The sequence below is a fragment of the Pleurodeles waltl genome, chromosome 8 (genome assembly GCF_031143425.1).
Source record: "Pleurodeles waltl isolate 20211129_DDA chromosome 8, aPleWal1.hap1.20221129, whole genome shotgun sequence".
In the NCBI taxonomy this organism is placed as follows: Eukaryota; Metazoa; Chordata; class Amphibia; order Caudata; family Salamandridae; genus Pleurodeles; species Pleurodeles waltl.
This window is the reverse complement of record NC_090447.1, coordinates 1,529,811,343-1,529,825,737: the sequence shown is the minus strand read 5'-3', so window position 1 is coordinate 1,529,825,737 and position 14,395 is coordinate 1,529,811,343. Positions and strand designations below refer to the sequence as shown.

Genomic DNA, 14,395 nt, shown 5'->3' with positions numbered 1-14,395 from the left:
GCTTGATATGTTATATACTGAATAATGACTTTCTTCAAGAAGCATTGAAGATATAATAATGTAAATGAAATATCACAACGTAATTTGAGTTTACTTTAAAAAAAAAACTCTCTATGGCATAGGCACTTGAGGTATTAAGTATTTTTGGATGCCCTTCAGTCTCCCTCCCCCCCAACTACTAGTGTTGGGTTTGGAATATTATGTCTTTATTTTGTTAGATTGAAAATGACTTGTGACCAGGATAGCATGCTTTGGTTATTTTCTTTTTTTTTTTTTCTCCCATTGAGTAAGGAGTTGAAGTTTTCTGCTCTGTTAGCTCAGGCTTTCCTTACCGTGGTAAGAGTATAGGCATTTCAGAGACTGGTTCCTGTTTTCTAGACATAGTTTGACTGTGAGAATTGTGATGAAACTGTTGGACATGGTAGCCTTCTGCTTAGTTAGTTTCTAATCCACGTTTACACATGCACTTGTTGCAAGAGTGTCTCACGTTCTAGTGGGAGCAGGTGGGCAAGCAACCAAGGTTTAGGAAGGGCTAGTGTTGTTGTCCCTCAAATAAAGTACAGACTACTATGGGGGCACATGTGCAATCACACAAGTGAACTCTTTGAAGATTCCCAGCCACAGCTAACTTGCGCCGATGCCCACGTAAATAGCCCACGTTTCTCATTTGACTGTTCAGGGAAAATGAACTGATGCATTACAGATTTTACACGTCAGTGTGTTAGTTTAATGCACTGTTGGAATCACTGTCAGCTTTCCAAAAATATGCAGCACATGACTGTCTTGATAAAAGCTTTCCTTCTTTGTCACTTGTGACTTCTAACCTCCAAATAAACCCAGGCTTCATCTTGTATACATTGCCGGGTGCTGCACCACTAAGGAGTACTAATAGAAGCTTTGCTAGATCTGTTAAAAACCCTCTACTCCATGAGCCTTTGAGCCCTGGCGTTGGCGGAGTCTCACGATTGTAGACTAAAGTGACCAGCGCTGGAAAAATACAACTAATCAGATGAGCAGACAACAGAAACAAAACTCCTACAATTCCAGTAATCTCAGTGAAAGGATGCCACTCTGGATGGGATCAGTGGCAGCAGCGGCTGAATTGAGAATTCATTGTAGTACATCAGGCCCCTTGGAAGAGCAAGCTTGCACCACACAAATAACCCTTCTACCCCAGAAAGAACCCACCCTGTAATTCCAGGAGACTAGCTATGAAAATCAGAAACTATGATGGAAATGTTTGGGTCAGTGTTGATGTCTCTGTGGTTGCTTGGTTTTCTGTGCAGATGGCTGTGTGCTAATAGTTTGAGGCTTCACAGCTCTTTTTAACACCACTCACCCCAAACCCCCCTTACTGTATTAACTTCCTCTCCCATGGGGTGCACCTCCTAGGGCTACAAAGCATTTAGCCATGTAAATTCTGAACAATGTTAGATTTGGTAACAACTGAAAGAGTTCTCAGTCTTCCTCACAGATGTTTTTCCTTTTCCCCTAGGTTCAGAGATTTGGCTGAAGGTGAGTCATAATCTGCCTTTGATTCACGTTGTAACCTCCCATAAGAATTTGGAATGTTTTCATGTTATGTCTGTCGCTGAATAATCAATGGATAGAAGAGTGCAGCAACTGTTTGATTTTGCGTGTAAACTCCTAGTTTGATGGCATCTGTCGCTGTAGATAAGCATGTTTTGCAATAGCTCGCCATCTGGTGTTGGGCCGGAGTGTTACAAGTTGTTTTTCTTCGAAGAAGTCTTTTGAGTCACGGGACCGAGTGACTCCTCCTTTTGTCTCCATTGCGCATGGGCGTCGACTCCATTTTCGATTGTTTTTTTTCCGCCATCGGGTTCGGACGTGTTCCTGTCGCTCCGAGTTTCGGAACGGAAAATTAGCTAATTTCGGAAGATTTTTGTCGGTATTGTTGCGTTCGGGATCGGCGTACTTAGATTCAACACCGCATCGAAGATCGAAGAGCTCCGGTGCCCTTCGGGGTAGTTTTTCGATCCCCCGTCGGGGCCTGGTCGGCCCGACCGCGTGCTGAAGAACGCCGATGGAACGGACCCCGTTCCGTTTCTGCCCCAAATGCCACAATAAATAGCCCTATACAGACCAACACTTGGTCTGTAACCTGTGCCTGTCACCTGAGCACAGTGAAGACACCTGTGAGGCCTGTCGTGCGTTCCGGTCCCGAAAGACACTCCGAGACCGTCGAGCCAGAAGACTTCAGATGGCGTCCGCACCGACAGCCCACCGAGAGTTCGAGGAGCAGGAAGAGGAAGGTACCTTCTCGATCCAAGAATCGGACTCCGAAGGATTCGACGATACACAAACCGTGAGTAAGACGTCGAAAACCACACAGAGGAAAATTTACAAGGCCCAGGGGACGCCACTGCCATCAGGCCATGGCTCCACCCATAAATTCGGTGACCGACCGTCGGCACCGAAAAAGGCCCAAACAGTGCCGAGATCGTCCGACTCCGGTCGAGACACTGCCACGCAGCCTTCTCGGGACCGAGAAAGTGCTGGAGACAAGCCTCGACACCGAGATGCCGGTGTGGACACAGCTCGACGCCGAGACAGCGGCACCGAAGAAGATCGACGCCGAGAGGTTTCGGCCCCGAAAAAGAAAAAAGTCACCTCGGAGCCGAAAAAACACGCAGACAAGGTTTCGGTGCCGAAACAAACTGCAAGCGACCCAGCTTCAGGCTCTTATACAGAAGAGCACTCGCTAACCTCCCAAATGCAAAAGCATAGGTTTGAGGAAGAGCTACAATCAACTGATGTGGACCATACGCAAAAGCGTATCTTCATACAGCAGGGGACAGGAAAAATAAGCACCCTTCCCCCCATTAGAAGAAAGAGAAGGTTGGAGTTCCAAACTGAACAGACACCACAACCAAAAGTGGTGAAAAGAGTTACCCCACCACCCTCTCCTCCGCCCGTGCTTAACGTCTCACCAGCACGAACTCCATCACACTCCCCAGCTCACACCACCATAAGCCAGGGTGACCAAGATCAAGACGCATGGGACCTATACGACGCCCCAGTGTCAGATAACAGTCCGGAGGCATACCCTACGAAGCCATCTCCACCAGAAGACAGCACCGCGTATTCTCAAGTGGTGGCTAGAGCAGCACAATTTCACAACGTAAGCCTCCACTCAGAACAGGTCGAGGATGATTTTTTATTCAACACACTCTCCTCCACCCACAGCTCATACCAAAGCCTGCCTATGCTCCCTGGTATGCTCCGGCACGCGAAAGAAATCTTTAAGGAGCCGGTCAAAAGTAGGGCAATCACACCAAGGGTGGAAAAAAAGTATAAGGCGCCTCCTACAGACCCGGTTTTCATCACTACACAGCTGCCACCAGACTCTGTCGTTGTAGGAGCAGCTAGGAAAAGGGCCAACTCTCACACATCTGGAGATGCACCACCCCCAGATAAAGAAAGCCGCAAGTTCGATGCAGCTGGTAAAAGAGTCGCAGCACAAGCTGCAAACCAGTGGCGCATCGCAAACTCCCAGGCACTACTTGCGCGCTATGACAGAGCCCACTGGGACGAGATGCAACATCTCATTGAACATTTGCCCAAGGACTTACAAAATAGGGCAAAACAAGTGGTTGAGGAGGGACAGACCATTTCCAACAACCAAATCCGCTCCTCCATGGACGCTGCAGATACAGCTGCACGGACAATTAATACATCTGTAACTATCAGAAGGCATGCATGGCTCAGAACGTCTGGATTTAAACCAGAGATTCAACAAGCAGTTCTCAATATGCCTTTTAATGAAAAAGAACTGTTCGGTCCAGAAGTGGACACAGCGATTGAGAAACTCAAAAAACATACGGACACTGCCAAAGCCATGGGCGCACTCTACTCCCCGCAGAGCAGAGGGAATTACAGCACATTCCGTAAAACACCCTTTCGAGGGGGGTTTCGGGGTCAGAGCACACAAGCCAGCACCTCACAAGCAACACCGTCCAGTTACCAGGGACAGTATAGAGGAGGTTTTCGGGGACAATATAGAGGAGGGCAATTCCCTAGAAATAGAGGAAGATTTCAGAGCCCCAAAACCCCTACTACTAAACAGTGACTCACATGTCACTCACCCCCTCCACACAACACCAGTGGGGGGAAGAATAAGTCATTATTACAAAGCATGGGAGGAAATCACTACAGACACTTGGGTTCTAGCAATTATCCAACATGGGTATTGCATAGAATTTCTACAATTCCCTCCAAACATACCACCAAAAGCACAAAATTTGACAACACACCATTCCAATCTCCTGGTGATAGAAGTGCAGGCACTATTGCAAAAGAATGCAATCGAATTAGTGCCAAACACACAAATAAACACAGGAGTTTACTCACTGTACTTTCTGATACCAAAGAAGGACAAAACGCTGAGACCAATCCTAGACCTCAGAGTAGTGAACACTTTCATCAAATCAGACCACTTTCACATGGTCACACTACAAGAAGTATTGCCATTGCTAAAACTACACGACTACATGGCAACTTTAGACCTCAAGGATGCTTATTTCCATATACCAATACACCCATCGCACAGGAAATACCTAAGGTTTGTATTCAAGGGAATACATTACCAATTCAAGGTACTGCCTTTCGGATTAACAACCGCACCAAGAGTCTTTACCAAGTGTCTAGCGGTAGTCGCTGCACACATAAGAAGGCAGCAAATACATGTGTTCCCATATCTAGACGACTGGCTAATCAAGGCCCATTCGTTAATAGAGTGCTCAAATCACACAAATCAGATCATACAAACCCTCTTCAAACTAGGGTTCACCGTCAACTTCACAAAATCCAAAATTCTGCCGTGCAAGGTACAACAATACCTGGGAGCCATAATAGACACATCAAAAGGAGTAGCCACTCCAAGTCCACAAAGAATCCAAAATTTCAACACCATCATACAACGCATGTATCCCACACAAAGGATACACGCAAAGATGGTACTACAACTCCTAGGCATGATGTCTTCATGCATAGCCATTGTCCCAAACGCAAGACTGCACATGAGGCCCTTACAACAGTGCCTAGCATCACAATGGTCACAAGCACAGGGTCACCTTCTAGATCTGGTGTTAATAGACCGCCAAACTTACCTCTCGCTTCTGTGGTGGAACAACATAAATTTAAACAAAGGGCGGCCTTTCCAAGACCCAGTGCCACAATACGTAATAACAACAGATGCTTCCATGACAGGGTGGGGAGCACACCTCGATCAACACAGCATACAAGGACAATGGAACGTACATCAAACAAAACTGCATATAAATCACCTAGAACTTCTAGCAGTTTTTCAAGCACTAAAAGCTTTCCAACCAATCATAGTTCACAAATACATTCTCGTCAAAACAGACAACATGACAACAATGTATTATCTAAACAAGCAAGGGGGGACGCACTCCACGCAGTTAAGCCTGCTAGCACAAAAGATTTGGCGTTGGGCAGTTCACAACCAAATTCGCCTAATAGCACAATTTATACCAGGGATCCAAAATCAACTCGCAGACAATCTCTCTCGAGATCACCAACAGGTCCACGAATGGGAAATTCACCCCCAAATCCTGAACACTTATTTCAAACTCTGGGGAACACCTCAGATAGACTTGTTTGCGACAAGGGAGAACGCAAAATGCCAAAACTTCGCATCCAGATACCCACACAAACAGTCCCAAGGCAATGCCCTATGGATGAACTGGTCAGGGATATTTGCTTACGCTTTTCCTCCTCTCCCTCTCCTTCCTTACCTGGTAAACAAACTCAGTCAAAACAAACTCAAACTCATATTGATAGCACCAACTTGGGCAAGGCAACCCTGGTACACAACGCTGCTAGACCTATCAGTAGTACCCTGCATCAAATTGCCCAACAGGCCAGATCTGTTGACACAGCACAACCAAAAGATCAGACACCCAGATCCAGCATCGCTGAATCTAGCAATCTGGCTCCTGAAATCCTAGAATTCGGGCACTTACAACTTACCCAAGAATGTATGGAAGTCATAAGACAAGCCAGAAGGCCATCCACCAGGCACTGCTATGCAAGTAAATGGAAGAGGTTTGTTTGCTACTGCCATATTAATCAAATACAACCATTACACACAACTCCAGAACATGTAGTGGGTTACTTGCTTCACTTACAAAAATCTAACCTGGCTTTCTCTTCCATTAAAATACACCTTGCAGCAATATCTGCATACCTGCAGACTACCTATTCAACTTCCCTATATAAGATACCAGTCATTAAAGCATTCATGGAGGGCCTTAGGAGAATTATACCACCAAGAACACCACCTGTTCCTTCATGGAACCTAAATGTTGTCCTAACTAGACTTATGGGTCCACCTTTTGAACCCATGCACTCCTGCGACATACAGTTCCTAACCTGGAAGGTGGCATTTCTCATCACCATTACTTCCCTAAGAAGAGTAAGCGAGATTCAGGCGTTTACAATACAGGAACCTTTTATACAACTACACAAGAATAAGGTCGTCCTAAGGACCAATCCTAAATTTTTGCCAAAGGTTATTTCACCGTTCCATCTAAATCAAACAGTGGAACTTCCAGTGTTCTTTCCACAGCCAGATACCGTAGCTGAAAGGGCACTACATACATTAGATGTCAAAAGAGCATTGATGTATTACATTGACGGAACAAAAAACATCAGAAAGACTAAACAACTATTTATTGCATTTCAAAAACCTCATGCAGGAAACCCAATATCAAAACAAGGTATAGCCAGATGGATAGTTAAATGCATCCAAATCTGCTACCTTAAAGCTAAACAACAGCTGCCCATTACACCAAAGGCACACTCAACCAGAAAGAAAGGTGCTACCATGGCCTTTCTAGGAAACATCCCAATGCAAGAAATATGTAAGGCAGCCACATGGTCTACGCCTCACACATTCACCAAGCACTACTGTGTAGACGTGTTATCCGCACAACAAGCCACAGTAGGTCAAGCCGTATTAAGAACATTATTTCAGACTACTTCCACTCCTACAGGCTGAGCCACCGCTTTTGGGGAGATAACTGCTTACTAGTCTATGCACAGCATGTGTATCTACAGCGACAGATGCCATCGAACTGAAAATGTCACTTACCCAGTGTACATCTGTTCGTGGCATCAGTCGCAGTAGATTCGCATGTGCCCACCCGCCTCCCCGGGAGCCTGTAGCAGTTTGGAAGTTACCTTCAATTATTTATATATGTATCATCTCAACCTTAAATAGGTGCATACTTAGTCACTCCATTGCATGGGCACTATTACTACAATTCAACTCCTACCTCACCCTCTGCGGGGAAAAACAATTGAAGATGGAGTCGACGCCCATGCGCAATGGAGACAAAAGGAGGAGTCACTCGGTCCCGTGACTCGAAAGACTTCTTCGAAGAAAAACAACTTGTAACACTCCGGCCCAACACCAGATGGCGAGCTATTGCAAAACATGCGAATCTACTGCGACTGATGCCACGAACAGATGTACACTGGGTAAGTGACATTTTCATTATTGTTCAGCCACTTTACAGAAAAATACAGCTGTACAAGATGGAACTGTTCATGTGTATGTATATACGTGCAGTGCTGCATTTCCTGTGTGTGCCCCATGATTGTGTTATCATTGCATCCTGTATTTTAGAGAAGTACTTTGAGTGCTGGTGCACAGACTGTCATCAGGATCATGTTGTATTATAAAGCTCTCACAAGAGGACTGTGAGGTTCACGCAGCTCTTCCTACCTTTCAGGCATCTTCCCTCAAGACGACTTTCCTGAGGATGTATCTACAGATGAAGATGATGAGGACTTTAGCCAGAAGTGGTCCAGGAGGAAACATTTCAGGGCATTAAAAAATAAAGCAGATTTAAAAAAAGGTGAGTGTCTGCATGATGGTACTACAGACCACACTAATGTTCTGCACCATTCTGCAATCTGAGACCTGTCTAAGTTCGGTATTCTGATCTCATGAGCAGATAACAGAAGTTGAGAGAGTTGTGTGGGCTAATGTGGGTTTATTTCCAGTCCCATTGATTTAGATAAGAGGTTTGAGGCATTTCATGCTGGTCTGGTCTGGTCCCGGTTAACTCTCAGAGTTGTGCACTTAGGCATCGAGGGGTTTATTTTCCTGCTGTTCAGATACAGGTAGCATGCTCTTATCCCAATTTATAAATGGCACTACTGGTAAAGGCAAAGGACTAAAGTGGCAAGCTTCTAGCGGCAGTGCTTGTTAATATTGAAATTTCAAGCTTAGAATAAGCTTTAGTCGGATCCGTTCACAAGCTTGAAAGAACGGCCTTTAAGCAGACATTTTGTAGCATCCTTGGTTTTCCCCAGGGCTAGTTTTGTTGTCTCGTCTCTTGTGAGGTTCTCACTCGCTTCTCTGACCCCAGGCACCAACAGAAGCTTTAAAACCTTCATCTGTTTGAAATTAATGACTGCCTTTGCTCCACAAATACCTGCAACCATCGCCTATGTTGGTGAGACATAACACTAATGGGTACTCAGTAGTCTAGCGAGTGGTTACTAGCTTGCGTTTAAGGTGCACTAAATAATTCTTTGCTTTAGAAATTATTCAGTCCTTCCCATCAGATAAACCTAGATCAAAAGGTATAACTCTACCATTTAAAATGTTAATTGAAAGAATTTCCAAGTCTCAGACGGGCAAAACAGTATAGGTCTCCCCTTTCTTGGTAATAAAAGAACTCAAACCATTTCTTGATCTGAAGAGTTACATAAAAGGGTGAAAATAGAAAAGGTTTGGATGTTTACTGATCACCAAATATTCCTGCAACTGTTCAAAGGTGACGGGATATGCTGCATAGATATTCAGGGTGTATATTTTCATATCCCGTGTCCAGGAAGCATTGGAACTACCACAGGCTTACGCCGGGCAGCCAAAAGGCAGCTCTAAGCCCATCCTGATAATAATCTTTATTGTTTAGTTAATAAAAACCATAACAATCATCTCATAATACAACATACATCCATTCATCTGCACAAGCCTTTTGTTAATTCACGCAGCCTATAGCACCAGAGCTACATGGAACTCTGTCTATTCTTCTCCAGGTGAGTTTATATTTGAAAGTTCTTCACTGTTTTGGAATCAAATGTAAAGTCCTTCTCTAACAGTGGGTCCAGACAAAACACAGCAATTCAACTTCTGCTGTAAGCTTGGAATGAAATGTTAGCTATTTTAGATACAGGTTTTTCAAAAGCGCTTCCTCAAAAAGATGTTCTTGTCTATTGCTGAGCAGTAGGAGTTAGTTAAATAAAGTGGTTGATCTACTGCCATATTGAGTCCTCCTCTATTTTAATTTGTGGCATCCTCTGCTTTCATAGTCCCTCAAGCACAACTGCACTTCAAAACTCTGCAACAGTGCTTGGAACATCAGTGTCAAAAGCCAGAGGACTGATGACAAACTGATATTATCCAGCGCTACTCCAGCATTAGTCGAGTCCCATCCGGATCTTCTGTTTTCCACCCTACCGTCTCTCCCCTCTTCTGAGTATACCCTTGTATTCAATTCCTAAAAAATATTAAGGGAGAAAGTCTCAATTGATATTGAGGACCTACTTTGCCAAACCTCCAACCCTGACAGATATCAATAAGGCTGCTACGTAGAACTCAGCCCACACCTTCATTAAACACCAGTGTGTGGATTTTCACGCCCAACGAGAGGCAGTTCACACTAGAACTCCAATCATTAATGAAAATGTCTTCCACTCTTGACCGTAAGCCACCACATCAGGATGAATGCTGCTGTTCAGGCTATGCAAAGATTGATCTACAGCTACATGTTACAAATAGGAGGAAAAGTTTGTAGCTTGTAGGGCTGTAGATTCACATGTGCCATTCACACCACCTTGAAGCTGGCAAGTAAGAAATGTATGCGGTATGTGTAACCCAGTCCACAGACTTTATGCTGCGATATACGCATACCCATAGGGGTGGGTGGGACAGTCTGAGGTTGTGTGCTGGTGTATTGTGAGTATCGGGGAAGATGCCTCGAGTTGCCATGAAACGGAAACCCCTTCTAAGAAAACAGTTTGTAATGTTCACAAGTTAAATACTTGTCACTACACGCCACAACAGATTGTTACAGGTAAGTCATGTATTTGGCCTGGGTTTTGACAGCACAACTGTCAAACAGACCTAATCCATGGAAAATATAGAGAGCGTGTTGGATCCACCCCTTTCAACAAGTTTGACTTTCTTTAGCAGCCCCTTTTTGCCGTTGGCTTGAGACAGATCAGTCGAGTAGTGGCTAAGCCCAGTGGAGTATTCGTCTGTCATGTAATGCTGTTGGGTGTATCCTTCCGCCTCCACAAGAGTACTCTGATTGAACTGCGTGAAGGACTACTTTGTTTATAGCACTCTGTCCTCCCTGCTGGCTTCCTCTAGTCTTTCTCTGTTGTCATACTACTGCATGCATTAGCACATTCATCCCAGACATATTTGCGTTGTCAATGATTGCTTCTTTCATGACCGGTTCATGTGTGAATTCTTGTATTCCATGCTACTTACCCGCTTCGTCTTGTTAGTATTTCTCCTCCGTTCCTCGCTTGTAGATTTTTCTTTGCTCTTTTCTTCTCTTGTTTGGTCACTCTCTCCTGTTTTGTTCTATGGATGTTTATCTCTCCCCTCTTGTAGGTGTCTCACCACTATCTTGCACGTTTTTCTTGTTCTTCTCTTCCCTCCCTCATTTGATCTTTTTCTTACCTTTTTCTCTTGGATTTCTTGCTTGTTTCCCATTCCCACTTGTACCTTCTTGGTTTAATTCTTCACAATCGTCCTCTTTTAGGTTTTTCTGACCTTTTTCAGATATGTACCCTTGTTTTTAATACAGCAAAAGAAAAAGATTGCGCACCAAAGAGGAGTGCTGAAGGCGATGGTGCTTCTCCGGTACCACCAAAGAAGAAAAAGAAAAAGAAGCGAAAGGCAAAGGAGGCGGGTCTTTCTGCCAGCCCGGCGTCTGAAGAGGCTACAAGTACTCCAGATGAAGCACCTTCTGATAACGAGCCTGGAGCTTCCAAAGGCGAGATAACAAGCCCCGAAAGAGATCTGCTCACTTGTGAAAACAATAACAACGGCAGCTCAAATGTTGAACTTTTTACGGACTCCCAAAAGATCCGCCAAAAGAAGAAAAGGGTATTATCCCCACAGCAACTTGGTGAAACCCCGTTACAGAATGGACTTGTAGCGGATGCACCTGAGGAACCAGTAACGAGTACAAGCAGTAAGCCAAAGAAGAAGAAAAGCAGACTCCTTCAGCAGGCCGGGCAGAGTGCTGTACAGGCTACACAAGAAGAGAGTGAGGCAGGTACAATCGGTGCGCCTAAGAAAAAAGTTAAACACCTACAGGTCGGTGAGAAATCTCCCCTGCCACTGGCAGATGGTACTTCAACACAAGCCGAGGGAGAGGTCGTGTGCACAGCTGATAAGCCAAAGAAGAAGGGGAAATGCCCAGTACTCAATGGGAACACAGCCCTTTCACCGTCTTTGGAAGAAGGTGTGATGGACACTGCAGGTGAGGATCAGGACTCGAGGCATCCACTGCCCAAAAAATGTAAGCTGAAAATGAAAAAAAAACTTTTGAAGCACACTGACGCAGCGTTGGCGATATCTTCACTAAGAAAGAAAAAACGAAAACTCAAGGAGTCTGTTAGCGTAGCAGAAGACAACGGAAGCCCCGCCTGGTCCAGCAAGAAAAGCAAAAGGAGTGTAAGCAATTGTCTTATTACTAAAAAGAAGAGGGCTTGAGTTGGGATTTCTCAAGTGGGAGCGTTGAGTATCTAGTTGGAGAGTGGGTTGTGAAACCTTAATGGGACTTCACCATGCTGGTTGATGCCGGCCTAGTGAAAGGTCATATACAGCAGTATGAATGTTGCTGTCTCCATCCCCGTTATTTCTGGCTTTGTAGTTCTCCTACATCACTCTGTACGCTGCTGTTTGCTAGTTGCTTCTTGAGACTTTAAAAGTGCAAGAGCTGTTGTATCACTAATCAGTTAGTGGAATTTGTGTAACAGTACAGTGTGCCAGTAAGGATTTTGCTTCAGATGTTTTTTAGTTTCGCTAGCGGATATTGTGTATAGCACTTAGGTTAAAGTTATTTTTTCTGAATTTGTTCCCGCCTGACCTTTGTTTTGGTCCTGACTTCACATTGTTAATTGAGTATACCACTGATTATCAATATTCTTTATGTCCATTGACTTTGGATCTGGGATTTGCCCCTCCGCATAAGAGCATGGATTTTCTCTCCTCAACATGAGGCTGAGGTTTGCACTTCGGCTTGACACAGAGCTGCACTCTTCAGTGAACCATTCTCTTTGGTAGACCAAACAAAACAGAACTGGCCCTCTGTTTTCTTATGCGATCGCCTGTGAAAGACACTGGTTACACTGACTAGTGCCACTACTGGCGCTATTGCAATCTCCTTAAGTACCAGCACCACGACTGTTAGCAAGTGGTCTTATCTGTGGGACAGAAGAACAGGCTAGTGAAGAGATGTTATGCTTTTGTTGGTTAGCTTGGTTTCTTTTCGGACACTAGTTCCCCTGCACTGGTTATATCATTAGAGGTGTGTGACAAAACGTAACAAAACATGATCTGGACATACAGGTGAGCAAAGTTGAATACACTCCACATAAAATAGACACACTTTTTCTGGCAGATACTGCCTTTTTAATTAAGCCTTTTTTGTACCTAAACAAGTAGACTCAGTCGCCTTAGACTATGATCTTTACTGATTTCTCTTCCACTTTCGGTCCATTTGTTTTGTGCCTTCATGCATAAAAGTGGGGGGGGGGGGGAGGGGGAAGTATAATTGTGCCCAATGAATGGTTTGGGCATGAGATATCCGAATTCAAGGAAATGAGAGAACTGAGAGCAAACTTTCCTGGTGCTGCAATCACTGGATTTTTTTTTCAAAAGGGACATTTACTCTCATCCTTTTCTAGTGGAATGCTTAATCAACGTCTCCTTGCCTCAACCATGTATTTCAGTGTGTAGTGGGATCTGTAGGGATCTCTTTACCGGGGCGAGGATTTTGGTGAAGATGCATATTAACACTTGCAGAGTGAGCCTACTAGCTTGGTGTATAAAGAGGCAAAACCTTGTGATTGCTGTGGGTTGCTCTTGCAGGGGGACCTTAAAGCTTAAAAATGCATAGGAGGGGCTCTTCAAGAAAGCTCTTTGTAAGGAAATGCCCCCTTGGCATGGTTACCCCCTGACTTTTTGCCTTTGCTGATGCTATGTTTTGATTTGAAAGTGTGCTGAGGCCTGCTAACCAGGCCCCAGCACCAGTGTTCTTTCCCTAACCTGTACTTTTGTTTCCACAATTGGCACACCCTGGCATCCAGGTAAGTCCCTTGTAACTGGTACCCCTGGTACCAAGGGCCCTGATGCCAGGGAAGGTCTCTAAGGGCTGCAGCATATCTTATGCCACCCTGGGGATCCCTCACTCAGCACAGACACACTGCTTGCCAGCTTGTGTGTGCTGGTCAGGACAAAAAGAGTAAGTCGACATGGCACTCCCCTCAGGGTGCCATGCCAACCTCACGCTGCCTATGCAGTATAGATAAGTCACCCCTCTAGCAGGCCTTACAGCCCTAAGGCAGGGTGCACTATACCATGGGTGAGGGCACCAGTGCATGAGCACTGTGCCCCTACAGTGTCTAAGCAAAACCTTAGACATTGTAAGTGCAGGGTAGCCATAAGAGTATATGGTCTGGGAGTCTGTCAAACACGAACTCCACAGCACCATAATGGCTACACTGAAAACTGGGAAGTTTGGTATCAAACTTCTCAGCACAATAAATGCACACTGATGCCAGGGTACATTTTATTGTGAAATACACCCCAGAGGGCACCTTAGAGGTGCCCCCTGAAACCTTAACCAACTACCAGTGTAGGCTGACTGGTTTTAGCAGCCTGCCACACTCGAGACATGTTGCTGACCACATGGGGAGAGTGCCTTTGGCACTCTGTGGCTAGTAACAAAGCCTGCACTGGGTGGAGATGCTATCACCTCCCCCAGGCAGGAGCTGTAACACCTGGCGGTGAACCTCAAAGGCTCACCCCCTTTGTTCCAGCACCACAGGGCATTCCAGCTAGTGGAGTTGCCCGCCCCCTCCGGCCACGGCCCCACTTTTGGCAGCAAGGCCGGAGGAGATAATGAGAAAAACAAGGAGTCGTCACTGGCCAGTCAGGACAGCCCCTAAGGCAACCTGAGCTGAAGTGACTGACTTTTAGGAATCCTCCATCTTGCAGATGGAGGATCCCCCCAATAGGGATAGGAATGTGACCCCCTCCCCTTGGGAGGAGGCACAAAGAGGGTGTAGCGACCCTCAGGGCTAGTAGCCATTG

The 14,395-nt window shown here is 45.2% G+C and overlaps 1 protein-coding gene across 1 annotated transcript in view; it reads left to right on the top strand.

Annotated features, from left to right (window-relative positions):
* The window catches only part of RRP1B (ribosomal RNA processing 1B), a 170,608-nt gene that overhangs the window by 61,637 nt on the left and 94,576 nt on the right, over window positions 1-14,395 (top strand). The window contains exons 11-13 of the mRNA XM_069202945.1: window positions 1,496-1,515; window positions 7,779-7,904; window positions 10,878-11,752. Coding sequence (XP_069059046.1) covers window positions 1,496-1,515; window positions 7,779-7,904; window positions 10,878-11,752 — 1,021 coding nt within the window. The remainder of the gene's footprint in view (window positions 1-1,495; window positions 1,516-7,778; window positions 7,905-10,877; window positions 11,753-14,395) is intronic.